The sequence below is a fragment of the Ptychodera flava genome, chromosome 16, assembly GCF_041260155.1.
Source record: "Ptychodera flava strain L36383 chromosome 16, AS_Pfla_20210202, whole genome shotgun sequence".
Taxonomy (NCBI): domain Eukaryota; kingdom Metazoa; phylum Hemichordata; class Enteropneusta; family Ptychoderidae; genus Ptychodera; species Ptychodera flava.
This window is the reverse complement of record NC_091943.1, coordinates 39,102,714-39,129,952: the sequence shown is the minus strand read 5'-3', so window position 1 is coordinate 39,129,952 and position 27,239 is coordinate 39,102,714. Positions and strand designations below refer to the sequence as shown.

Below are 27,239 nucleotides of genomic sequence, written 5' to 3'. Positions count from 1 at the left end.
AGGTGTAGGTAGATCATGTGCGATTGCTGCGGGCTACGCGACCTCCAACTCTATGGTTATTTGGTGAGATATCGCGGGGCTGGAAGAGGCTGAATGCGTCGGAATCCTTTCAGTGTGCTCTACTAAGTATACGAATGTTGTATTATCTGAGGGAATTTTGTCTCTGAAACAACCTAGGTTGTGATACAATCAAGTTAGTTCATCTTTGTTTTGTAAATGTTGACTGCATATTAAAGTAATTAATGCCAGACATTGTTGTTCTTAACAGATAGCTATGTAAAATATTTCTTATCAAATTTACACTTTTTTGAAGCATACAGCCCTCGACAAAATATACATCAAAACGCCCATTTTATTGAACAAACATCAACACTGTAAAATAGAAACAGCAGAGTTCACTGTATTTAATTAGACATTGAAATCAAAGTAAAAATCTTAGCTGAAGTCTGCCGTCTTGTGTACCTCTGCAATAATCAAGGAAAATACAGTTACAATCGAGCAAATAATTGGAGTTTTCATGAGGATGTCCCGTACAATTATAAAAGACTTTGATCATGACATGTTGAGGTGGGTCTAGAATGTTTAACTTGAATTTGAAATTGACGACTGCGAATTAAACATGCCATCTCCTAATGTAAATAGCGGCTCCTAATGTAAATAGCGGAATTGGAGCGTAAAATAATCTTGTCTCTAATGTCTGAGCAAAAGTAGCATTGGGAAGTTATGATATCCTGCTAAATTTCCATATCTTCCATTTTACAATTTTATAAATTGTGTATATGATAAACTATTCAATCAATACCATTAGCATACATGACTAATGACAGTTCTCTGGTTGAATAAGCAACAAGATGTAGCAACAAGATGTTGCTTAATTTATATGCGAAATGTGGATTTCAAGGATTCCCTTCGGAATCCGTAGATTTTTTTCTTTTTCTTTAACTTTTCTTCCCCATAGCTTAAATCAAATGTTTCCTCACTTTTAGCCAGTCCTTTGTGAGCATTGCTTAATTTGAGACTTAGACGTAATTGTTGTCGATGATTTTCCATATGTAAACCCTTTTGACCTTTTTATAAAGAGCTAAACTTTTTAAATAGTGCTAGAAGTTCAATATACTTTTAAAAACACTGATGCATATAAGTCGTGAACTGACCAAATCTCGTGAATTGCCTTCACTGAGTATCTGGTGTGATTTATTGCTTTACTATTCTAGACGATGATTCCAGTCAGAAAGGACGTCAACGGATCACAATTTTGAAAAAGTCGAAATGTTAAGCATAAATTTGTACATCAAAAGTTACTTAGGCTGTCAAGAGCACTGCGGAATGTATTATCGATAAATATCTTAGGTTTTCACTGAATGTAATAGTGTTTTGTTCTTCCGGTACTATAGGGTAAACAATTGTATTACAATAATCGATAATTTGTCAAACCTTTTTGATTTATTCGGCAATTATGGAAAATACACATCTATCGGTGAACAGACTACAGTATCAATTGTCGAACAAAGTACAAACGTTATCCTAAAGTGTACATGCACTAGTTAACACGATTGGAACTAATTTGGGATAATTGGATATTAATATTTTCAAATTTCTCAAAAGTTTTAAGGTGCCATATAGCTTAATGTTGCAATATTACAAATTACTCAAAAAAACACGTATGTAGGGTAAAAAGAAAAGCAGATGAGCTTACATTTGCAGATCAAACCGACATTACTTCAGCATCCAATTATCCCAAATTAGTTCCAATCGTGTTCGTTGGTTTTGGTAGAGTTATACGGAAAATGTAATTGACGGGGTTCCCTTCTTTCAAAGAGTGGTAGCTCTTACGAGCTAATTTGTAATCGTAGCCATACATTTCGCCGAATAAACAAACTAGGCATGGCGGAGAGGGCAAAAATGTGGTTGCTACCGGCTGCAGAAATTTCAGTCATATCCTTCACATTTGTTAGAGATTGTTGTAAATGTCGTTTGACAAACTTCCTGACATACGGGCGATACCAAAATTGCACACCCATATGTGATATTCGAATCGTGGTATTTCGGTATGAAAGACATGCTAGGTCTTGGATCTTTACACAAATCTGAGTCTGAAAATACTTGGTATACAGGAAGGAGTTCAAAGATTAAAAATTGCAATTAACCTACCGAAGTTAATGTGACCTAGTCCGTGAGTCGATAATGTATGTACTTGTTTTGTACCTTGCATTTTATTTCAAAGGAACATGCATTGTTCTTTTTCCAAAGAGAGGGATTCTTGCCTCGTAAGTCAGAAATAACCAAGCCTACCAATGTTGTACATTACTGTAACGCGGGCGTGAATAAGCTTAAGCAGTTTTTCATTTCCGCCAAACTCATCATATTCTACAGTGGTAAGATTAAGCCTGGCTTGCCTATATTATGAACAGCTATTACCTGTTATTGAGGTTAAAGCACCCTTTTATTACCCCGAGGGTAGCGTGCGTGCTACTCCTCGACGTCGTAGGCCGAGGGTATAGCGATCTGTTTCAGGTAACGTACGGCCACGGGGAGTAATAAATGGGCATTACAGCCGAAAATAAAGACCAGGAAAGGTGTTTTATAATGCACCGAATCCTGATGCTGTTTCACGTTTTTGTTTATATTTTCTTTTGCGTACATGCACTGTGACACAGTATCCCTGTAATATCCCCTGTAAGAAATTTACCTAACGTTTTCTCCACAGCAGCGACACAAGTTCCAATTTCTCCACAAAAAGTACAAATGTCCGGATAGCATACCCAATACGTCCTTGGCTGCACTAGAAAATTTGTTGCTGCTGAGCTCTTCAAGCTACTGCGCTATTGCGATTGAAAATCTTGCCCGTTCACCCAGAGGCTCCTCCTCCATCTTGCGCTCATCGTGCTCTGATCACCCACCATTAGTTTGTAAGTGCATGCAGCGACACTAAGGGAGCGTTCAGTTACTATAGCCGGGAAGAGGGCTTTCAAAGTCCTCTGGCGTCTCCATAAAAAATTTATAGAACAGTGTACTCACTCAAAAATGTTGATGATCCCTTCGAAGATTATAACAATTTGATGACCCGACCATCCCAACCCCTAGCAACACGCCTAGAGGAAATTCGATATTTTGTGATGTCAATATTTTGTTTAAGTTTTGGTAGCTGTTATGCTATGTCTCATAGCTTGCATCTGACTTCAGCCATATGATACCAAATATCTACGTACCATTCCCACTCTGCTGGTTGACATTTTGTAAGACAGGACTGTATAGACTTGCAAATACAAGAAGTCAATAAGACAGAAAACATGTACTTTTGTTCCTGATCTGATGACTGCAAGAATATAAATACACAGGGAATCACCTTTTTTCTTGAGATGTTTTTGTATACTTAAAACAAGACTTTTTGACATGGTGGACATTTTGAAAATCAAGTGACGCCTGTAATGTTTAGAAAGGAAACGTGCATCCCATCGCAGTTTTCCAGTTTCAGATGACCCGCTTGATTTTGCCAGCCCATAAGGAACTGTATGTGGTTTAACTTCCTTGCTAAAATACTGTTCATTGTAAAGCACTAAATTTCGAAAAGACAGTTAAGACGCATCCTTAAAGTGAGGTATCCTCTTTAAGTAAAATATTGACATTCAGTAAATGTGATTTTCAAGATCACATGACCCAACATCACTTAGACTCAAGTCCTAGGGCAAGTGCTCTATATCATCAGGAAAAATGGGTCTTATCTTCATTTCAGTGGATTTAAGAGAATAATACTCGCCAGTCCAATCAGACCATATAACCCCCTTGAGACGCTGGTTGTTCTTTCCACGGAGATACAGACCGTTTAGGTTAGAGCGCCCGCAGAGTTTAAACCACCAAGCAGCGGAATAGATGTCAGCACAGTTCCTATTCTGATAGTTATCGTTGTCTCGATCTTTTGTAGAAAAATACGCACCGTCGTTGTGAAGCAGGGAATTACCTAATGCATGAAATATACATATATTTAAGTTTGATGTCCACTATTGTTTTAATACTGTGTATGTTCGTCATGGAAGCATTTGTGATGTGTCTGTATGTGTAGTGTGTGTGTGGACACAGGGACAGACACTGTTGTAGGCTTGACGTCTAAAACTAGAACTGATTACTTTATTGTCTAATAGTAAAGACTGTAACATATCACGTCATGGATGATTAATCTCTGGAATGTGATTGTCAGGTCAGTATATTGACTCAAGGATGTTTACTTGACGGAAGTGAACAGATGTGAGATAGTGTTGAAACACTACAGCATTGACAATGAAGTATAGCAAAGTTCTGTTCTTCCACTTTGCATTAGCAAATAGACACTGATGAAGGACAAGTAATTTGTTCGAAACATGTCTGTTTGCCAATTCACAGAAGGAGATCAACTTTTCTGTACTTGAACTATTCTTTAGTTCAATAAATTAGTTAATAGTCGCGCCAGCGGCTGACTGACTACGCATGCGCATATTTATAATATACTATGCGAGTAACCGGAAGTGTACCCTTCTTTCATGGGCGCCGCCATGTTTTTTTTTTTGAGTACTCGTAAATAAACAAATACGAAACAAATTACTATTATATAACATGCCATTTATAAAATATACCTCTTTTATTAGCCAGTAAATGTTATTATGCACCTTGTCGCCGATACAAAATATCGTTTATGTAGATAAAGGGAGAAAACTGTCGTGCATATGAACGGGGGCATACGCAAAGAATGCTGGGATTGAATTTTAGAAAAGCGCCCCCTGTGTCAATAATTAGATTCAAAAATTGCCAGTTTTTAGACGGAGCGCTGTAGTTTTCAGCACGAGGGACCGTGTTTTCAGCTTGCAAGTGGAAGGTGGGCAGTGCGGTTACCATTGCAATGATAATGATTGCATAATACGTCCGTTGTTTGACGCAATAGGCTGATATCATTGTAAAAATTGCCAATTTTTGTCCAAAATTTTTAAACGTTACAGAAAATCTATACCTGCTCTGCTGCAGGGTTTGACGTCGTGTACGTACGTGAACTGCTTTCATCAGAGGGAAACTGGGCATAGTTGTCATATAAATGTTTATGAAGTAACAATTAATTACATTTTATCATGAATCAATACAAATAACATTGCCAATCTTAACCCCTGGCGCGACACCAAGGGCTGAGCCCTATATAATATTATTTATAATTGGATTTATGTAACCTGACCAAATATTAATTTGTGAAGCTGTTACAATATCATTTCATCTTTTATTCGAGAAAAGTTTCATAAAGTACCTTGAAGTGAAAGGGGAAAGTCATGCTCGGGTGAAAAACCAAGTGTGAGGAAGTGTCAGGGAATTCAACACAATAATATATACCTGCGTTGCCCACATAGAGTGCAACCCATATCTTATAGTTTTCACTCTCGTCCGCTACAGAGAAGTAGCGATATTCAGCATATCTTGTTTCGTTTCAAAATCTTCCAGATCCACTCTCAACTGATACGCTTTCTCACTCTGATTGGTCAGTCTGTGTAGATAGTCATTACCCAGCCAGAACTCTCCACTCAAATTACCAAAACCATTCTTGTAGCTTTCCCAGTCTCTGAAGAAATCAACTGAGCCATCTTGACGTCTCTGAATGACCTGTCAGTGAAAGAAAATCTCTTTTAACTTACGTTGCTTCCACCTCACCCATGATTTTAATGAAACTGTCTTAAATAAAGCTGAGTGCATAGTTAGCATATCTTGTGTGAAAGTCGTCGAATGATAAATCAATTATTCTTGGAAAAGGTATTTTATGATGCCGTTTAGGGAAAGGAACACTGTATTTTGACTTTACTTTCTTTAACATCAAACGGTACTTGTTTCTAACTAATTAACACAGATATGATTTAAAGTTTACTGTCAAAATCTGCACGGTGTGCACTGTATTCTCGGCGGATTTAACAGCATTCAAATCACGTGCTGTCAATTTGAATATATGGAAACTAGAGTGAGAATGCTATTTACAAGTCGACCACAATTGAAGTAATACCTTGTAATGCACTCACTCGCGTATACTAAGGGTAGTAAAGCAAGTATTTATGGTAACATATTTTCATTGATAAAGAATTCTATCCAGACATTTGCATCAATGAAGCTTTAGGTGGATGATACACGTAAACGCAAAACTAGTTGAATATTCTCACCGTCCAACCTCCACGATCTGTGTTCATGTCACAATAGACCAGGAAAGCATGTCCATTGTCTTGGGGTCTGAGTCTATAAACACCACTTTCAAAGGCCGAAGGATCACTCTGTTGAATTTCATAACAGTCCCTTGCTCCGAGAACGAATTTCCCTTGTGATGAATAGAAGATTGAACTTGGCATAATGTCTCATTAAGTAGCAAATGGAAAGTATATGATGACAAAATACAAATCTAATGGTGTTCTGTCAGTACATGTACACACATTTCAACGACCCGATAATTCTTTTTCATTTTAATTTATACTCTACGACGAACATAAACGAATGTCAAAACGAAATGCTGTCTTCAAATGAAATCAAATCGTATACTTTTGTGATCACGTAGGCCGTAAAATTACAAGGTGACTGGCATTTTTTTCTTATTTCGTACAGTTTCTGTCAGACCATAATTTTATGATTGCTCATTCTCAGACTGGGAACGTACGTAATGGTATAAGTGACAAATACATCAAAACCTTCCATGCAAGTGACAACATTTCCAGTTATAGATAGATCCTCTTTGACCATGCATGCCCACTCGCCCACGTCCCGGATTACCTTCTAGTATTGACATTTTGATAACCTTTGTAACGCTTCTATCGTGACGCTGCTTTGTGCACGTACGGAAACTAATTGTTTGGAGCTGAACTCATAACTTGATCGATCAATTACTGACAGTCATGGTGACAGTTTTGACGCTCTGTTGCTTGGATAGCAACAAGTGTTATGGACTCAAACACAACACATGGATTTTGGAAATAGTTTAGTCTGGTCGGGAAAGTTGATTTGGAAGGAAACCGATAAAAGTCTGGAAAGTCAACAACTTTACGTGAGTGTCCTTATCCGCGGAAAGAATGTTTAGAACTAGAAACGAAGGCCTGGACCACTTGAGTTCAGTGGCAAACGTACACACTGTATTTATCTTGCATTATACTCATCGCATTGTCTGGGTATATTTAGTATTTTCGTATTTGAAAATATTCAAGGCATGTTCGCACTCACACACAACATACATAAACATACATACACACACACAATGAATTTCTCCGATTAGTCGATTTAACACCATACCCGTCGCCATGTCGTAGTACTTGTGACGATTATCTTCATCTATTCTACCGTCGAAATGTTCCAAACTGTACTGACATTGCACATATTTATATAAAAATTTCTGTTGGCGTAGATTATACTCCACGATAAAATCATCAAGAGTATCTCGACATGGTTGAAGCTCCAGGATGTAGTTTGTCAAATTCCGCATTGTGACGTTCATCTCAGAAACCTCAGAGGTCAACAGTTCATTCAGGGCTCCTTTTTCCTTCACCTGTAGTTTGCTTGTATTTAGATCTTGGGGCAAAAAGAAGACAAGAAGATATTTTATGCACTTTTCATCCTTATTTATGATTTTGTGTGGTCGATCTTCAAGATAATATGTGAACTCTGTCATATTTCGTGTTTGTGATATGGCAACGTTGTGATTGGCATGCGAAACTGCATACTATTTAGCTTGGTGTAGGTGTGTGCCTGGTAAGGTGTGGACATAACGACCTTTAATCCGTCATTTCGGAGAGAATGAGTCAAATTTCTATGCCATTTGTAAACATTCTAACACAGGACCAAAACCAGAAAAAACATATACTTGGGTTTTTCATCAGTATTCAAAAAACTAGCTGTATCACCATTTTGATATTCATTGCTCAAATTCAACTGTCAGCAACAACGCAATTATAGACAGTGTTCACAAAGTGAATACTGGGCAGTAAAATACGCTTTTTGAGAGTAACAAAAGAACAAATAAAAACCACACAAAACTTGAAGTGCTGAAAAATGTAAGTATACAGCTGTTCCTGAAGACTGGGCAAAATATTTGAGCATTTGAATTGTACTTTATCTACATGTTTTGACCTCCACCAAGTGTCCGAATACACTTCACACAACTGTCCGACAAAACTGAACTTTGATCTGAGTGATTTTAAACTGTAGTTATATCAACGAGAGTGTCTTGCAATCTAAAATAGAAGCAGTTAACTTGACATGATACTTGTTGTGCCATAATAAGTCTATATTTGACTCATACAAGTTTCTCATGGTGGCGGGAAAGATGATGAGTACAATATCTCTGAAACAAGATAATGATAAAAAGCAGAATTTGCGGCAAACCAGAGAGGCAATTCCAAGAAACAATTTATTTACCTTGTTTGGCCTAAAGCTCAATTGGTGAATTTTGCTGTAGTCACACCGATTAGTCAATAATCAACAATGCGATAATATTTTATCCAGTTGAATAGGCTGAGGGTAAATGTTTTGTCTTCAACATGCTTTACTTATTTCAGTTAATGTTGGACAATACGCGGCAATAAGATCAAACAGCCTCTGAAATTCTATCTAATTCCTCCTTCCTTACCTTTTTTACAATTGGCGAGTGTTTTCTGTGACTCCTTAAGACGTTTAGTTTTCTTGGTGATATTTTTTCGAAGTGTTTTGTTCTTTGAAGCACACTGTTTCATCTTGCTGGTCAGTTTCTCTATTTTTGCAAGTCTTTCAGCGGATTCTTCCTTCAGACGATCATTCTCCACTTTCAATTCGTCCATTTTCGAAATATTTTCAGAAAGCTCAGAATTTCTTTCTAACAGCTCTTGGTTTTGTTGTTGTAAATGAACAAGATCCATTTCTGCCAGTCCAAGTCGTGTGTTTTCCACAACCAGATTCTTCATCCACATCCTAATCGACCTGACTGAATCGTCACAGAGGCAAAGTTCGCCTACAGCGTCACAGAATCCTGCGCACACACCGTTATTTGGCGTCGCCATTGCAAAAACGTGAACACAATTATTTCCTTGTTTTGTCGGGGGTTCATTCGGTCGACGTCGTCTTTGCACTCTGAAATCTTTCGCTGAATATCGAATAAACGTCCAACGACGGCGTCCTCTTCCGAGCAAAGTCCGTTGACGGCAGAACACAACTCTGTACAACGTCCATGGTTTGGTACAGGTACCAATACAGTGTACACACATGTATCCCCACAGGAATTATTTGATACGGTTGGCTCGACGCTTCCATAGCATACGCATGTGTTAGAAGGCAAACAAATTCTGCAAGCCATATCAATGTGACCTGTTTAGATTGCCGACAACACATCTCGTAAGTAGCCAGCTAAGTTTCAATGACATATATTTAAATGAAGATATTCATGGGAAATGAAGAGTCATAAAGCTAGTATTGTAACTGCAACTGAATAGAAACCACTTCTTAATTAGAATGACTCATGGCGTTCTCCGAATTTATTTGTTCCGGAAATACCTATGCACTCCAACACTTGTGGACACTGACTTAGAGGGCGTTAAATGCAGATTGGTAACAAAAGGCTTAAAATTACCCTCCAATCCCATGTGATGCAATTCAAATGCTACCCTCTTTCATGGATGAATACATTGTATTTCACTTATTAGTTGATGAACAAAGCTGATGATCTTATCACGAAGTTTTAAACCTTGTAAGACTTGAAGGAGAAGGATGGGTCCAGAACGCATACATATGATGACATGATTTTATTGATATTTTCTTTGTCTTCTTTCCAGTGAAATGACATTTTTTTCTGTAATTTTGTTCGTTTGCTCGACGCATTCACAGTTATGTAGATTCATTTTGTTTGCCATTTTTTAAAGTAAATTTTACCTTTTCCAAAAAAGGCTCACACATACTTCGCTTTGCGACAGATTATCGATATTATAGTCACTTTATCGTTGAATATCTTTTATTTCTTCATCATTAATCATGGTACACTTTGTGGTATGAATGGTGTGCTTGATTCCTTACGTTGTGTTGTTGAGAAATGTACACTGCAATGAGTGTACTTTTACAGTATGACTGAAATTAGATGCATTTTAAAAAGATGCCATCAGTGACATGTAAATGTCACATTTGGAAAATACATATTTTGAATAATCGCCCGCATCACTTCGAGACTTGCGCATTTAAAGGGAAACAGTCGTCGGAACTGCGCCTGTGCGAGTTTCTTGTTTACAAACAATGCATTTCGTGCACGATATCTAGATGCACCTCATCATCATAGCTGCAACATTTAAATTATACGATGTAGATTATGACAGACATGTTTTAACTTTCATCAATCACCATCGTACCTTGGATACAGTGTTTACATTGGTCGTATGGGTCCCATACGACCTTTCAGCGCAGTTCCGACGACTGTATCCCTTTAAATCAAACCCTCAACACAGTGTTTCAACCAGTAAACCCTATCTATTCACAATATCGTATTTACAAAACTAGTAGACTTTATTAATTCGCCTTCTCCATAAAAATGCAAAAAAGAAAAAGAAAGCGTTTTGCGGTCAGTTAAAAAGATTAGACAGTAATCTACTAACCAAGTAATAGGGGAAAAAAAGAAAAAAGCCTCATCACCAGTTTTGCTCACTGTACTGGAGCAGAAACAAATCTCTTACATTTGTTGGTTTTACACGCTCTCAGGGATTGATGTGCAGTACTGTAAGTCCTTGAAAAAAACGAGAGATTTTAGAAACAAAAATGAGCGCTAAGCATCATGTGAATGTGTCTATGTCAAAAATAGTCACTGTGACCTACAAAGATGAGTATTACATAAATCGTTGATGACAAATAATAATATTTAATTCAATTTTGAATTTTTTAATTCACCATGCACTGAATATTGTTCTAATCCATATTAACTGATCACAGTGATCATCACTTTGATCAATTCAAACCATAGTACTTACATCGATAAACTTATGGAAAGTAACTGACAAGGGCGTTCAGTTTTTTTTTTGTTTCATCGTCCAAACAGCAGGAATTGGAGATTAGCAAGATCAATTGTCGTAATAACACTGCTATTAAATCAAGCAACGGTCTCTCTAAAGCTGTTCCTGGTCATAGTCACCGTGGACTTGACGGTTGCCACTGTTAGCGGAGATGTGTGGGATCAGATTGTAATCTCTGACCTCTGATAAGAAGCATAAAACTATTTTATTTACCAGATTAAATAGATGCAGCGACAGCTATGATTTAAACTTCAAGCTTATACTAAAATAATTGTTTTCTCTTAATACCCATAAATTGTAGGTTATTAATCATCTTTGACACTGGGTCTTATTTTTATATCTGTTTTCTTCAGGGAATATTTCATGCCAAGCCAGTCATACCACACGATGCCTCTACCCCATTCGTTGTTCTCGCCGTCAAGGTACTGTCCGTTGAGATTGGAAAGACTACAGCTGCTATACCACCATGCACCGGTGAAACTAACTGCGCAGTTGTGCTTTGCGCTGCGATCATTGTCGTTGTCTTTGGTGGTGAACTGCTTACCGTTGTCAAATTTCATGGAGTCTCCTAGCAGTCAGAAAGAAAGACTTTGTTTTCCGAGATGATATAAGCAATGTCACTGCAAGGCACTGTCATGCATCGTTGTTACATGTTTCATCTCATGATTCAGAACTCTCAAACAATGTTAAAAGAAGTTACAAAAGTAAGGAATTTTATCTCCTGCAAACGTTCATACAGCGCCACCTGTGGCGGAGGTCAAGAGGTCATCGTGCAGGCTTGTCCTATCCTCTTTTGCTCTGAGACGGTCCTCCAGGCAAGACTGCCATTTCGGCAGCTTGACCTCATCTGAACTGTATAGGTGGTTTGTTTTCAATGTCGACAAATTGTATTATGATGTCTTTATCAAGTCGTTGCCTTAAACAGAAAATTTAAGAAACCCGAATTGAGTCTTCCTTCCCATTTTCAATGCTAAAGTGGACTGATTTGAAACTTTCAAAGGGTTGTGGGAATTTTTCATGTCATCGAGATATCACTATAGGAAAAAATTGCGAGACTGGAGGGAGAAAGTGACGAGAAAGTGACACTTTCTCGCAAATGGTGAGAATCTCTTGCTATTCTCACTGCTGTCAGTGAGAAATTTTTAATTCTCACCGGTGAGCAGTGAGCAATGCACTCCTTGGTGAGAATCAAGAATGATATTGATTAAGATTCTCACCAATTTCTAACCAGTCACACTACGAGTGTATCATAGTCATCATTCACTGGTGAGAATCAGCCAAACTTGCTGTTCACCAGTGATTAGCGACTCTTGCTTGTTCTCACCAAAGAGTGCATTTCTCACTGACCGCGGTGAGAATAGCAAGAGATTCTCACCAATTGAGAGAAAGTGTCACTTTTCGCTCCAGTCTCGCAATTTTTCCAATAGTAATACTACAACATCTTTATAGCTCATATTAATTGTGAACGCGAATTGAGTAACTTTCATTAAAAAGTCGTCATTGAGAGGGCCATTTGAGGACATGCGCCACTGTCTTCAGGTATTGGCCAACATATAGTGAAACAGCGACAATGAGTAAAGGTCGTTGATTTTCCAGACGAAACGAAATTTTATTTGATTGATAAAATACACATCGGAATTACTAATGTAGAAAGTATTCAAACACCATACCTGCATTTCCACTGTAAGATCCAAGCGTTATCTCGTATCGTCTTCTTTCATTGGCTATTGTAAAGTCATCATACTGTGCAAATCTTGTTTCGTTTTCAAAGTTTTCCAAATCCACTCTGAGTTCGTATCGTTGTCCCTGATTGGTCAGACGATGAATCTTGTCATTACCCAACCAGAACTCTCCGTTCAGATCACCGAATCCGTTCTTGTAGTCTTCCCAGCCTCTGTAGAAATCTACAGACCCGTCTTGACGTCGCTGGATGACCTGATAAGGCAAACGACTCGGTTATGTGTGAAAGTTAACATTAAGCATGACGCGTGTATTTTCATAAACAGTTCTTCGTACATTATGATCAGTCATAGCAGTGTCCTAATGCGAAAAGAATACAGCCATCGATGAAAACCGACATGTCTTAGGGGCAACATCAAAAGTTCAATATAATAAATCTAACTTAATTGCTTAAGTTTGGCCTCAGACCCCCCACCCCCCTTCTAACTTAACTGACCTAAAATTGAAAAACATTGCGGACTCATACCCTGTACTAATTCTTTCAAACAACGTACCAATGTACCATTGAATTAAATAAAAATTGAAAACCATTATAAAGTAACAAAAATACGGGTGACTGGATCGGTTTTAGCGTACAAAAAACAGCCTTGAAATCGTAAAATTTGCCAAAAAGACGTTAAATCGTTTTTGACTGCACAGAAATTAATTTGGCCAAAACCCCCCCACCCCCAAACTTAAGCAATTAAGTTTTTTTTCAAACATCGATCTTTTGACGTCGCCCCTTATGAAGTGACACCAATAGACAGGCAGATAGACAGACAGACATAAAGACATACAAATGGACAAACAAAATGATAGACATAGCAACGTTAAAATAGGGAGGAAAGAAATCGATGGCTAGATTGGCTGATTGATGATTTTGCAGCATATTTCAATATACCGTCCATCCTGCCGAATCTGTCTCTACATCACAGTAGACTTGAAATGGTTTTCCATCGTTATCAGGATCAACTGTATACAAACCAGTCCGCTGTACAACACTGCAGTCTTCGATGCAGTCTTTCCCTGAATGTGAGATTCCTTAAAAACAATAACCATTGTGAAAAGATACGATATGATGAAATAAGAACATCATGGACCACATGGAAGTTTGTTATAAAGTTTAGAGAGCCAATGCGGCAAACTCATAAACATGATTCCAAAGTAACTGTTTCTTAATTAAAAAATTCTCGTACTAAAAGACCATCTTCGACATTCATGTGTCAGTAGTACTAGACTGCATTATTACAGCTCACCGTCTCCCTTCGAGGGTTAGCTATAGAGACGTCGTCTGGATACAGAAACAGTGTAGAGACCCAAAGTCTTCAAAGTTAACACCGTTTGTCCCTTCTCTTGAATCAAGTGACGGTGTTCGTAAAGACACCTAATATATACAATCTTTACAGTGGTTATTTACACACTGTACAGTTGAAATGAAAACTCGTCATGAGTGTCTCTCCCTGATAATGACGTATTTATGGCTAAGGTAGCTATCAATGGCCAAGACCATAAACACCAGAACAATTATTTACTTATTTGATTTACATTGTTCACAATTCTGAACCTGATTATTGACCTTTATGTTGAATTGATGTCCATTAATTGGCCTCTGTAACAGCATGCAACATGTCTACTTACTTCAGTCCATATACAACACATCGTTCCTTAGGATGATTCAAACCAATTATGTACCCATTAACCTGTTTTATTCATAGAAAGCCTGCTCAGATGTATTTGTTTGTTTGTTTGCTTGTTTGTTTGTTTTAAGATGCGCTTATCTTGCTGTCACTTTTCAGATTTGGCAAGCTTCTGACAATTACACTCTTCCTCTATGTTATATTATTGGGTAAGGTTGCGAATTGAGTACACATAAACAGTGTAAATAAGCTACAATAATAAATGGTCACAAATAGACCTTTCATCACCTACTTTCTGTTGCTATAGTTTCAGTAGTCGGGCCAGCAGAACGATAAAGTTGCTTCAGCTCGTAATTTTCCCGTCTAAGATCATCAATCAAAGAACTCTTATTCTCAAGCTGTGACATCAGTCGATCGTTTGCACTCTGAAGTTCCCTCTGTCGTTTTCTCGTCTCTGTCATCTGATCGTGAAGGTGGCTTCTATTGGCTCGGAATTCTTCATTTGCTTCAAATTCTCTCAAAAGCGTTTTCTTGGTATCATTTAATTCTAAAGTGTAATCATAATTGATGACAATGAACAGTCAACGAAGATGATAATGTAACTGTTCACTTGTCGAATCAAGGGGGATTCATAATGAAAAAAAATAGAGTAATACTGTACAGAGATAACCCTATGAGAAAAAATATATTTATTTTCTCGCCGCAACGCGATCGAATATATTTTTTTCGTCGTTATCTTTTTATACTTGTAAGTTTGACTGTACGCTGCAATGATCACGCATACTCGTATTACATTAATATCAACACCAAAAAGACCCCCCTCCTGCTTCTCATCAATAGTGATTGTGATGTGTTTCCTTCATTCAACGGACAGAGTGTTGCCTGTATTAGTTTAAACATACTCACCACCCATACATATGTTGACATCATTTTCGAATTCTATGACTTTACTGGTCACTAACTCAACCGTATTACGGAGTCTTTTAACTTCAGAATGGTGTCTTTCGCTGGTCGTTTGAAGTCTGCCAAATTCTCGTACACGCTCAGTCTCTCGACTTTCTAGTAGTCGGTTCCGAGCCTGTACTTGTTCCATTGTTGACAATTGTTTGATTAAGTCAGATCTCTCCGATTCCAGGCTATGTTTTTGCACCTCAAGCTCGTCTGCGCGTGAGAGAAGTTGTAATACCATACTTTTCAATCGTTCGTTTGCACCGTTTAGGGACTGTATCCATTCTCTGAGCTCACTCACTGTGTCGTCAGCAATACAGATATCACTTAAAGCACTGCACAGAGGCGGACACTCGTCGCTTTCTTGAGGAGCGGGAACGGAAAACACGTATGTACAGCTGTCGCCTTGTCTAAAGATCGCTGGTCGCTCTTTCCCATTGCCACAGTGGTGAATCTTTGAATGGAGTTGAAGTATTAACTCATTCACGACATTTTCGCTCTGACAAAGTTGCTGAAAAGTCGAACACAGTTCACGACAATCTTCCCCTCTCGAGTGTGGAATCAGTACAGTGTGAACACACCTGCCCCCTTGTTTAAGTACGCCATGTTCGCCCTCGATGTCTTTCGCCGTTATTGGTAACATCAGTTGTAGCAAAATCAAAAAGCCAAGGACCTGGTAGGTAATTGCCCTATAATTCAAGTCCAAAATCGCCATTTCGCGACTTTCTGTCGAAAAATTCAGGTTTAAAGTCAGCGAATCTCTGAAAGAAACACAAACACCGATGTAGTGTGTGATTCTATATATAGTGGCGTCAAAGGTCATCGAAAACGTCTTTCCAGTTTTATTAAACTGTGCAATATACTGAATATAAATCACTTTGTGTATAAACACTTCACATCGAAGGTCGTATAAAGAGCACTGTAAACAAATACTTCCTCACACCTTACCAGGATTTTACTTCTCACCTGCTTTAAGGATCTTTCTTTTTTCAACACATACCTTGCAGAAGCATAAGATTCATAACTTCAAAAATTCGTATTTTGCAGATTTGAAGACGCCACCATCGTTTGAAGATGGCAAAAGTAAAGAATTAAATATGCATATACTTTGACCTCGTACATTAATTTTTCTGAGCCTGTGCCTTCATCAATTCTTTATATTAATTGTATGTGTCTAATCTCCAATCCTGAAACAATTCGCTGTTCATTTAATTTTATCAGAAATTTCCTCTTTCAGGGGCCGTTTGAACTCCTATCTTCACAGTCGCATAGTTTAATGCTAGATGTCAAGCCTGATTATCATCTCGAGCCGGAGCGTCAGATATGTTATCATGCATTATCAAGAGAAGTAGGGTTTGATGATTCACGCTTGTCATTGTTATAAACAAAACTTTTATTAAAATAACTATCAGCATTTGGGTTTTAATTACAATGTTGCACTCAGAATAAAACTCAGAATAAAATATGTAGCAGAAACAGAGTCACGGTCCCTTTTGGAAAGATTATTAGAAAACATAACAACGATAGGTGTTCGATTGAAAGACTATGTTAAAACATAACAACGATAGGTGTTCGATTGAAAGAATATGTGAAAACATAACAACAGTAGGTATTCGAAACAGCTGTGCACAATAGAATATATTTACAATAAATTTTCTCCATAGATTTTAGTTTAAAATGGTAAATGATGAATGAGAAAGGTCAAGAAGGTTGGATAGTCTGAGAAACTACGTAGAACCTCTAAAAAAACAGAGCTACTTTGTTGTTCAATTTCAAGCATGAAATGTGCTGTGACATCAATCAATTTTTCAGTAGTTTGGTTATACTTCCATGCTAGACTATCTCATTGCCCCTCGTTGACTATCTCATTGCCCCTCGTTGACTATCTCATTGCCTCTCGTTGACTATGAAAAATGAGCCAACTCGCGTTTTCCTCTGGCATTGTTTGATCAGTCCGCTAAGGGCACAGCAGGACAGAGCAGTACTTTGTAGAGTTTATTCAAATGCAAACTATTGTATGCCTTCCGTCTAAAATTATCGAGGAATTCGCTGTTTTGCTGATGTAAAATTTTGCCTGAAGGAAGATATGGCACGGTTTTGATATGCTTCGACATTGAGTGTTTGCAACTTTACATGGAAGAAAAGTTGGCTGTCTTCATCATTATACTTCTCTTGCTGCACAGCCACGCCATTCGGTTGAAAAACTTGATCAAGATAAGATACAATTAAAATGGGATAATCACAGAAAGCTTTGCATGTATATCTGTACTTGAGTCTGTGGTTGCCTGTGCGTCAGACACTAGTGCACTGCGTACCTGTATGTGTTTATGTGAGATTTGTGTCTTCTGTGTAAGACATATAAGAAAAACTACTAAGAATATATATATTTAAATACCTTTTGGTAGAATTCAGAGGCCTCTATAAAGTCAAAAATCAATTTCACACTAAATATTGCGCCTTAAACTGTTTCATTGATGTTGTTCAAGGAAATACAGAAAGTCAGGAAGATTTTGAATTGAAATAAGCTTGATATGCTGTACTGCAACCGGAGTGGTCGTGATAGAAGACGTAATTATAAAAATAGCAATGGGAGATAAATATCTAATTTCGCTGACCTCAGGTTTATGTTCTGAATGTCGAAAAGATAAAATTTCATTCGAAAAATATGGCTGTAAGTAAAACGACATGGAAAAAGTCCCTATTTTCTTTCATACATGGTAGCAAATCCGCTTTCGCCCTTGAATACTGGTCTTATCTTGATTTCTGTTCGTTTGAGCGAATAGCTCATACCCAACCAGTGAAACCACACAATGCCTACATTCCATTCGCTATCCTTTCCGTGTAGGTACTGTCCATTGAGATTGGAAAGACTGCAGATATTATACCACCATGCACCAGTACAAGAAACAGCGCAGTTGTGTGAAGTGCCTCGGTCATTATCGTTGTCCTTCGTTGTGAACTGCATACCGTTGTCATCTCTTAAGGAGTCGCCTGTATAGCGGAGAGGAAGGCCTGAATTAGTAAAGCATTCATGACAAAAGAGTTAACTCGATATTATATATCATAAGAAAGATTATTTTCTACGATTTTAGTGATTTTCGAGACCACCAAGCATCATTAGTAATGGTCGAAGGTGACACCTTGACGGCAAGTTGACAGCATATACCCTAACAGCTCTCTCTCTCTCTCTCTCTCTCTCTCTCTCTCTCTCTCTCTCTCTCTCTCACACACACACGCGCGAAACTAAGGCACAGTTAGATAAACTCGAAAATGATAATGATGATATAAAATTCAACATACTTCCTTTCGTATTTTTGTCTGATAAACAGGTACATGCGATGTAGTTCGCAATGAACCCTCTTTCTAATCATTCTCGTACTTGTATCATCTAAACAATATTCAGTCCACATGAAAAATAACATACCCGCATTTCCACTGTAAGATCCTATTGTTATTGCATACTTGCTTCTTTCGTCGCCTATAGCAAAATGGTCATACTTGGCAAATTTGCTCTCGTTTTCAAAGTTTTCCAAATCCACTCTGAGTTCGTATCGTTGTCCCTGATTGGTCAGACGATGAATCTTGTCATTACCCAACCAGAACTCTCCGTTCAGATCACCGAATCCATTCTTGTAGTCTTCCCAGCCTCTGTAGAAATCTACAGACCCGTCTTGACGTCGCTGGATGACCTGAAACAGACAAGATATGATAGACGTCGACCCGTCGAACACATTTGTGGCGTTAGTTTAAGAAAGAAGGTCGCAATGTCTTTTCTGTTGTAAAACTCTGGGATCTAGAAAACTGCCCAGATAAACCTGAAAGGCTTTTTAAGGATGTACGAGCGGTACGCGCGCGTGGACTTTGTCACTTCCCATAGGATTACATTGAAATTTGCTGGAAAATCAATTTCTACTATTGTCATTTTCATGAAAATTTGCACAAAGCTCAGTCTAGAGAAATAAATAATAATGATCAAATAAAATGATATGGTCACCGCGCTAAATTTTGAGATAAACAGCATTGAATTATTTCGTCCATAGGAAATGCAATGGTGAAAAAATGCTGACTCAGCATTTTGTTTTCACATAAATGGCAAAATTCATGGTCATGTATCTCACAAACGAGCGCTGTGACCCCTATATTTTATCACACATTTTGATAATACTTACAAAGGAGAATCCAAAAATCGACTATTCAGAAATGACATTACTTTTAATTTTACCGATCGTACATCCTTAAGTTTATATTTTTCCACTTAATCATCCATTTTCCTGCTTTAAAAACTGAGAAATGATGATGTTATACGAAAGACCTGAAGTACCCGAAAATAGTTCGTAGAAACCAAAGGGATAGCTATTCCCGCTTAATTGTCAGTGAAATTCGATTAAATATTAATCTAACCGCAACCTAACGTTGAACATTTCCCAATGTTGCATGTAAAGTCATCGACGCACAGACGTCTTACCGTCCATCCTCCAAAATCTGTTTCCATATCGCAGTAAACTTCAAACGGTTTTCCGCCATCATCAGGCACAATAGTGTTCATTCCGCTTTCTGATACGTCATCGCAATCTCTATGGATACTGCTTGCTTTTCAAGTACATGTTAATTGAAATGATTGGAAAATGGAGAAGATCTAAACATAAAAACTCAAACTGACCATGTTAATAGATGTTTTGAGATTAGCAGCAATTAAATCTAACATGACACACAGACACAGAACACTGATTTAAAATTTAATCTTAGTTTTCAGCGTCAAATATGAAAAACATCCATAGTACTAAAATTAAAGCATACATATATGTCTCTGTTGATTGTCCAATACTTTGTCTTTCTAAACCTACACAATGCCAGAGGCCTTGAAATGCAAATAAATGTGTACATTTGTGCACGTGAGCTGATCTGAATACTTTGTACTGAATTCTGTGTTTATATAAGAATGCAAACTCGAAGAGTAGAACTGACAACAGAAGACATATAAATGCATTATTTAAGCAATAAAGCGCACCCAGCAATAGTATACTACGAGATTTTGACCAGTTCACGACATATATGCACGAGCGATAGCGAGTGCATAAATGAAGTGAACTGGTCAGAATCGAGTGGTATACCTTCGCTGGGTGTGATTTATTGCTATTATATCATAACAGTATATTGAAATTCTGGCATGGAACGTCAAAAACGGTCTTTTCCTTAAGGATGTACGATCGGAAAAATATAAGCGTACTGCGCCGATTTCCGCGCAGAAATGAATCCATAGTTACCACGCGCGCATAGTGACGTTCCGAACGTTTTTGCGTTGTACAAAATGTCGTCTGCAGGTAAAGGAAAATCGCGCCGAGAAAATGTTCAGCGTGCCCTCAAAACACGCTGGAAGGTACGAGAATTCAGCAAAGAGATAAAAAAATGCAACATGACCGTAGCCTGTACAGCGTAAGTCAGAAGTGTGACGTCTGATTCGCTATACACGAGGAGGTCGTGGTTATAATCCCATTGATACTGTCGCTAGTAGACCTACCGGAGAATGGAAGAATGGCCGTCGCATTGTCGATTTGAGTGTACTAGCCGAAAATCTTGACACTTGTGTCAGTTGTGGGCTTGCCTTTACGATTGTCATCGTGTATTGGGGAAACGCCAAGTTCACGGCCTCGGCTCCTGGCTCCACGTAGTGTGTGACAACTTAGGCTGCAGCGAAGTCAACCTAATCCCCACCGATAAACGTCACGGCAATAAATATTACGTGATGTTTTGTATACTGTATTAACATATAGACTCTAAAAAGTAGAAGAACCTAAAAGTCTTTGCTTTGTTCTGTCATTTCCCTCTCATTAAAGTTTACAGGTAGGCTTGAATCATGACCATGCCTGGACAAGTCTACAGGTAGCCACTGCAGGTCAGCAGCATTTGAAGAGCGCCTACGTGCGACGAACCCGGGAGAGCATGGTTTATCGCCAGAACCTGTAAATCCTAGTTAGATTTTGCAAAATTGTGAAAAATCGAGCTCGGTGACCTACTAAACAAAATGTGGTTTTGAAAAATTCACAAAAAGAGCTATTATTTAACAAAGTTTGAGAAAATTGACATTAGTAGAAACTATCAATAATTAATAAATTACCCTCTCCCATTCCTAAAATTTGGGGCATATTTGTTGCAATTTTGGTTAAAAAATAAATATCGTGACTTTTTAACTCAATTTTAATGTAAGTAAAATCTTCAAAGTAGCTTAGGTTTATAATTTCTTTATTCTTTTACAGTGTAAATGTGGAAAATGCAATCATGATATAAATATGAAATGATGACCTGTTTTATTGATTTTTAGTGATTTTGTGAAAACCGTGAATTTTTAATGTCATTTTGTAAAAAAACAAGCGCGGTGACCCCATCTTTTTTTCCCAGTTTTGGACTATTCACGTATGTAGGTATTCAAAAATCCCCATTTGAAAAAATTGACATTACTTTTACTTTTTCCGATCGTACATCCTTAAGCTGACAGCTCGCGCGTGTACCAGCCGTAGTATATCGCGAATATACCACGGTTCTTTTCTCGTCTCGACCAATCAGATCGCTGTATTTGCGTCATCAATATACTGGTATGATATAAAACTCCTTTACGCATTATTTTGCTTGTATCTATCCTCAATTAATTCAAAAAAGTCCCGTATTTAGTGTGATGATCTTTTACAGAAATTGCAGATTCTCGTTTGACTTACCCGTTGTAGTTGGAAGAGTTGGTTTTTGCGTCTGAACACGTTGTCTCAGCCCGTAATTCTCACGTTTAAGTTCGCTCACCGTTGAACTCATCGCCTCGAGTTGTGACGAACACCTTTCAAGTGCATTCTGGGATTGGTGTTGTCTGGTACTCATCTCGGTCATTTCGATTCGAAGCGCTTCGCTGTTTTGTAACTTGGTCCGCAACGCTTCCTTGGTGTCATTTAATTCTGTCGATTGCCAAGGATAGAGTGATAATTCAATAACATCAATCGATTAGTATCTATCACAGCATCAAAAGGAGAAACAAGCAGAGATTTAGGATAGAAACTTTTCACTTGGTGAAAAGGTAGAAGCTACCAATGTGCAGTGCTCGGTGTTTACCAATTGCATTGGTTTGTATATAGATATACAGGAAAATACGAGGAGTCAATGAAAGTGTATACAGAATATATGTCAACTTGCTAGATTTTAAAATAAAAACTGAAGACCATTTCTTTCTTTACGAAATAACCCGTGAAAAGCTGCACAGATCAGCAGCTTTCTTCGTGATAAATCTAGCATTATGCATTGCCATTGTTTGGTCAACAACTGACCTGTTCTTCACATATTTAAAATTGCTTTGTGAAAGAACATTGTAGAATTATTTCAGTCTGGGCAACCACCTATTTCTGTAAAGGGTGAAATTCATTATTATCTGTTAGCTATCTAAAATCTAATATCTAAGGATTTGGTATGGTGTGATATATCTCAAAAAGTATGATGGAAACATTGATTTTTCACAACATATTTTCTTGTACTCACTGTTACCTATACACCATGAACAATCACAAGAAAATGAGAATATTAATATTTTTCTATGATCGTTCACCTGAGGTGACATAATGGCCGATGATATCGTAGCCGATGATATCGTAGCCAATGATATCGTAGCCGATGATATCGTAGTCGATGATATCGTAGTCGATGATATCGTAGCCAATGATATCGTAGCCAATGATATCGTAGTCGATGATATCGTAGTCGATGATATCGTAGCCGATGATATCGTAGCCGATGATATCGTAGCCGATGTATGGGTCACAGTTTTAAATCATGGTATCTTTCCTATTGCTAGCTCACTCGTCAAATTTGTGAAGTATTCATGATGAACTCTCTGTGCACGTGACATATCTTGTGACATATCTACAAAAATTGGCTTGTTTTCTTAAACGCCTCCTTCTCTACACAACGAGTTCCGGTCATATTTCAATCTTTACTGTATGTCAGCGTGCCACTCGTGACATATCTACAAGAATTGGTCATTTTACTTTAACGTTAAATATGTACTTAAACGACCTCTTCTGTACACACTTAATGAGTTCCGGTCATATTTCAATCTTACTGTTTGTAGTTTATGATACTCATAGTTAACTAAAGTAAACATCGTTTTAAATACTTCAGTCAAAACAACCTAAACGTTAATCGTTTGATATTCTTCTCGAGGTTTTTCTCAAACGTAGCGAGCAAACTCATCAAAAGTACCAAGTTAACATTGCCATGCAGTTGCTGCATAGAAATATGGCATGGACCTGGTCGAAGGCTGGACAGAGTTAGCGCAAAGGGCTGACTCGGGCACAAAGATCTAAAATTTCAATTATTCGAGCAAATTTTGGAGTAGTCTGATTTCTATAAATACAATGTATACTTCATTCATAGGTGGACGCAGCGCTAAAGGGAATTCTAGATCATAGCATTTTGTTGAAAGCTGACTTAAGTATAGTTATCTATATAGTTATCTAAAACGTTCAAACTCCGTTGTTGCGCGTAACAGTCACAGCAAAACATTTTCTTCGATTTCAATGTCAAGACAAAACTTAACAGTAAATATAATCCTTTTTATCAACTGCGGCGCATAGCATCCTGTAAACACTTACCATATTTACAAATTTCAACGCTGTTTTGAAATTCCGTAGACTGATTTGTCAGATCCTGTACTGTTTTGCTGAGTCTATCTACGATTGATTGTTTCTCTTCATTCATTGTCTGATATCTATTTAGTTCACGAAGTCGCTCCTTGTCCCGCTCTTCAGTGTATGAACTCGTGACCTCAAGTGACTTATCGATGGTACCCGTCTGTTACGTTTAGATGTCTCAATTTCCTCCTGCAGCTCATCAATGCGTGTGTGTAACTCTGCTATCGTTGTCTTCCATCGTTCATTTTCACCACTGAGTCTATTTATCCAATCCTGAAGCTTTTTCACCGTGTCGTCACCGTCACACATGTCGCTGACAGTATTGCAGATGTCGTGACATTTGTCATTTCCTTTGGGGACCGGCAGTGAAAACACGTATGTGCAGCTTTCACCTACTTTAAAGACATTAGGTCGCTCTCTGTCGTTGCTGCAGTGCGATATCTTCGTCCGCTGTTGCAGTATCGGTTTGGCAGCATTGCCATCATTCGGACAGTAGACTTGAAAAACTTCGCATAGTTGGCGACACTCTTGGCTTCGTTCATGCCGGACCAATAACGTGTAAACACACCTGTCCTCTCCTCCGAGGTGTATAACGCCATGCGTGTCCTCGACATCTCTGGCCGTCAGTGTTAGCGGTAAACGCAACCAGAGCGTCAAACATACTACACAGCGAAAACTAAAGAACGACTTATGCAGATAATTAAAGTGCAAAATCTTCATTTCGACCAGCGATATACATGTGTTCCCGACGTTTGATGCAGGGGATTCTATCTGTAAATAGACTTCGTGACACCAAAGCATTGTGGGATTTTATCAGAGTCGAAAGGTCATGTTTACTTCATAACACTGTCTTTAAGTGTGCCATATAAATCAATTACTCGACATCGAAGGTCGAAAACGTACAGATTAAATACACTCATACTCTGTGACACTGTACCTGCTCTATGAAGGCCACTAGTTGCCGTGAATGCCTGTTTACAATTCATTGACGATTCTGCGTCTTTAATATACAATTGATGACGAAATCCACTTCCTGCTTATGTGTCTTCTGTATAGAGAACTCAGGGATGAAGATATTCATGTTTATTACAATATACTAGCAAATATTGAAAAATTGGTGCAACAGATAAGATACGATAGATGCTATGGACAGATTTTTTTCAAAGCAAGCTATAGTTTTTACTCTGTAACTCAAAAGAGCGCTTTATTATTATTATTATTATTATTATTATAAACTTTATTTCGGACTTAAAAGTCCATATAAATGTTGTGAAATGTTATTACAGACTCTTTGAAGAATTAATTGTTCTCTTGCATACTGGTTGAAAAGAAAAACAATCAGTCAAACAAAAAGAAGCTTATTCCAAACCTTAACTATATCAGACTTGAAGTACAATAAGTCACATGTACGTACAATTGTATTACTACTATTCAAAGTCGCTCTCTCAAACCATAAATCTGTTTACGCATTTGAGCGTCAAAGTTATTGATACTATTAGATACAAACATTGAACTCGCACTACTCCGTTTTTCATAACCCAATAAGAGTCGTGCAGCATTGTTGTATGCAACTTTCAATTTACACATAACAGCCACAGAGTAATTACTCCAGAGTGGTCCTCCATATAGCTGGTAACAATAGGCTTTAAATAGAACACACTTAACATGAAACGTACACTTGCAGAAATTTCTCATCAACATATTTGCTGAAATGTAAAGATATCTCGTCTGTCGCTCGATGTCATCGTCATCTCTAAAGCGATCAGATAAGACAACACCAAGGTATTTTTTCTTAGAAACAACTTCTAATTTAACACCATTGAGATACACAGAAGGAATTTTACACATCCTACTGTGATTAGGAAAAATACACATGCAGTTAGTCTACCATATGTAGTTATGTGTCTACCATAATTTATTTCGCGAAAGTACCATTATTGAAATGTTACAATAGCTATTATCCCTTTCATTGTTAAATTATAGCAAGTTAAACTTGTCTTTTAATAAATAAACTTGAATTGATTTGAAAACCATCACAAAAATCGCATTGCGTGATGTTATACGCTGAACAACACGTTTTGATCAGTCAACTTGATTGCGCTTGTAGGTGTGTCATGTGAATGGTAATGTACTGATTCTAAAATGAATTTTTAAAATTATTTATTTGATGGAGACAGCAAATAGTTTACTGCCTTGCAGCATATGGTCACCTTTTAGCACACTATCAAAGAGGTAGCCCATCGATCGTGTTTTGTCCTACTTTCCTCTTTTCAATTATGAGCAAAATTCAGACTTTTCATGACAAACACGATTGGAACTAATTTGGGATAATTGGATGGTAAATTAATGCCGATTTAATCTACAAACATAATCTCATCTGCTTTTCTTTTTACAGTACACACTTGTTTTCACGAGTAATTTGCAATATTGCAACATTCAGCTATACGGCACCTAACATTTTTGAGAAATTTGAAAAATATGAAAATCCAATTATCCCAAATTAGTTCCAATCGTGTTGACAACTGTTACTCTTTCCTGAAGACGTGCGCTATGGTCAGTAAAGTGGCTTAGACTTCGGCGCAATCGCATCCGTTGTCAGTTGATGGTTAATCTAACACCAATTCAGCATTGGGAAAATGCTGATCCGATGTCAGTTGATGGTTAATCTAACACCAATCACAGGTAGGAAATGATGTTCATGTTGGCGTTACTAAGTGTACACCCAGCAAACCTTTCTTTCCGTGTCTACGGCAATGCGTGTCATACTCCTCGTTCCTCCCTGAACAATGATCATCCATATCGCACCATTATATCACAGGATTTAAAATTCAAAGTTTATATTTGTCTGTTATTGTTCCAAAAAGTACTCTAACTTATAAATTGCTATACTGACAGGGAATTTCTCTTGATGTATATCTATGATTCTTCAGGTTTACATGCAGTGGTTTACAATCGCTAGGCTTTTTCATCATGTGATTGTGTGAAATTCATTGTACTTCTGCGAGATTATTTTGTTCTTGAACTTTTTATGCCACATATTGATACATTAAGAGTTACTGCAAGGTGAATATGCAACGATCCCTTCCATTACGTATACTTTATCAATCTAAGATCACCGTGAAGTCAGAACTCTAATTTATTATGGACTAAATTTGAGATGCTGTCGATGACATGCCAGGTTTTCTTAGCATCGGTTTCCATCTGCCGGCCAGTCCACTAATCCCTCAAGATCAATGTCAAACACTGAGTTTCTGTGAAATTTGTTCAGACCAACAAAA

The 27,239-nt window shown here is 37.8% G+C and overlaps 3 protein-coding genes across 3 annotated transcripts; all 3 read right to left on the bottom strand.

Moving 5' to 3' along the window:
- Nucleotides 1-1,597: 1,597 nt before the first annotated feature.
- Nucleotides 1,598-9,471, bottom strand: LOC139114808 (angiopoietin-4-like). Its single transcript, XM_070676742.1, has 5 exons — nucleotides 8,603-9,471; nucleotides 7,270-7,545; nucleotides 6,159-6,310; nucleotides 5,347-5,613; nucleotides 1,598-3,958 (listed from the first exon to the last, which is right to left on the bottom strand). The coding sequence occupies exons 1-4, from the start codon at nucleotides 9,210-9,212 to the stop codon at nucleotides 5,401-5,403; spliced, it is 1,251 nt and encodes a 416-aa protein (XP_070532843.1). The 5' UTR covers nucleotides 9,213-9,471; the 3' UTR covers nucleotides 1,598-3,958; nucleotides 5,347-5,400.
- Nucleotides 9,472-10,831: 1,360 nt separating this feature from the next.
- LOC139114803 (fibrinogen C domain-containing protein 1-A-like) lies at nucleotides 10,832-16,203 on the bottom strand. The gene is made up of 5 exons (XM_070676737.1): nucleotides 15,257-16,203; nucleotides 14,643-14,897; nucleotides 13,615-13,754; nucleotides 12,665-12,929; nucleotides 10,832-11,562 (listed from the first exon to the last, which is right to left on the bottom strand). The coding sequence occupies exons 1-5, from the start codon at nucleotides 16,119-16,121 to the stop codon at nucleotides 11,300-11,302; spliced, it is 1,788 nt and encodes a 595-aa protein (XP_070532838.1). The 5' UTR covers nucleotides 16,122-16,203; the 3' UTR covers nucleotides 10,832-11,299.
- A 470-nt stretch (nucleotides 16,204-16,673) lies between these two features.
- Nucleotides 16,674-24,765, bottom strand: LOC139114807 (fibrinogen-like protein A). Its single transcript, XM_070676740.1, has 5 exons — nucleotides 23,923-24,765; nucleotides 22,009-22,236; nucleotides 19,764-19,888; nucleotides 18,723-18,987; nucleotides 16,674-18,289 (listed from the first exon to the last, which is right to left on the bottom strand). Exons 1-5 carry the CDS (start codon nucleotides 24,026-24,028, stop codon nucleotides 17,997-17,999), a joined length of 1,017 nt encoding a protein of 338 aa, XP_070532841.1. The 5' UTR covers nucleotides 24,029-24,765; the 3' UTR covers nucleotides 16,674-17,996.
- Nucleotides 24,766-27,239: the final 2,474 nt, after the last annotated feature.

Bases quoted from the DNA above. Each gene is read 5' to 3' on its own strand.
- LOC139114808 (XM_070676742.1), bottom strand. From the start codon at position 9,212: ATGTGTGTACACTGTATTGGTACCTGTACCAAACCATGGACGTTGTAC. The intron at 7,546-8,602 runs GTAAGGAAGGAG...TTTTGCCCCAAG, and splicing joins ACTCGCCAATTGTAAAAAAG to ATCTAAATACAAGCAAACTA. The intron at 6,311-7,269 runs GTATGGTGTTAA...ATTCATCACAAG, and splicing joins GTACTACGACATGGCGACGG to GGAAATTCGTTCTCGGAGCA.
- LOC139114803 (XM_070676737.1), bottom strand. From the start codon at position 16,121: ATGACCTTTGACGCCACTATATATAGAATCACACACTACATCGGTGTT. The intron at 14,898-15,256 runs GTGAGTATGTTT...ATTACACTTTAG, and splicing joins TGTCAACATATGTATGGGTG to AATTAAATGATACCAAGAAA. The intron at 12,930-13,614 runs GTATATTGAAAT...TTGCCTTATCAG, and splicing joins CAGATTCGGCAGGATGGACG to GTCATCCAGCGACGTCAAGA.
- LOC139114807 (XM_070676740.1), bottom strand. From the start codon at position 24,028: ATGAATGAAGAGAAACAATCAATCGTAGATAGACTCAGCAAAACAGTA. The intron at 22,237-23,922 runs GTAAGTGTTTAC...GGCAATCGACAG, and splicing joins CGTTGAAATTTGTAAATATG to AATTAAATGACACCAAGGAA. The intron at 19,889-22,008 runs GTAAGTCAAACG...GTACTTGAAAAG, and splicing joins AACTCTTCCAACTACAACGG to CAAGCAGTATCCATAGAGAT.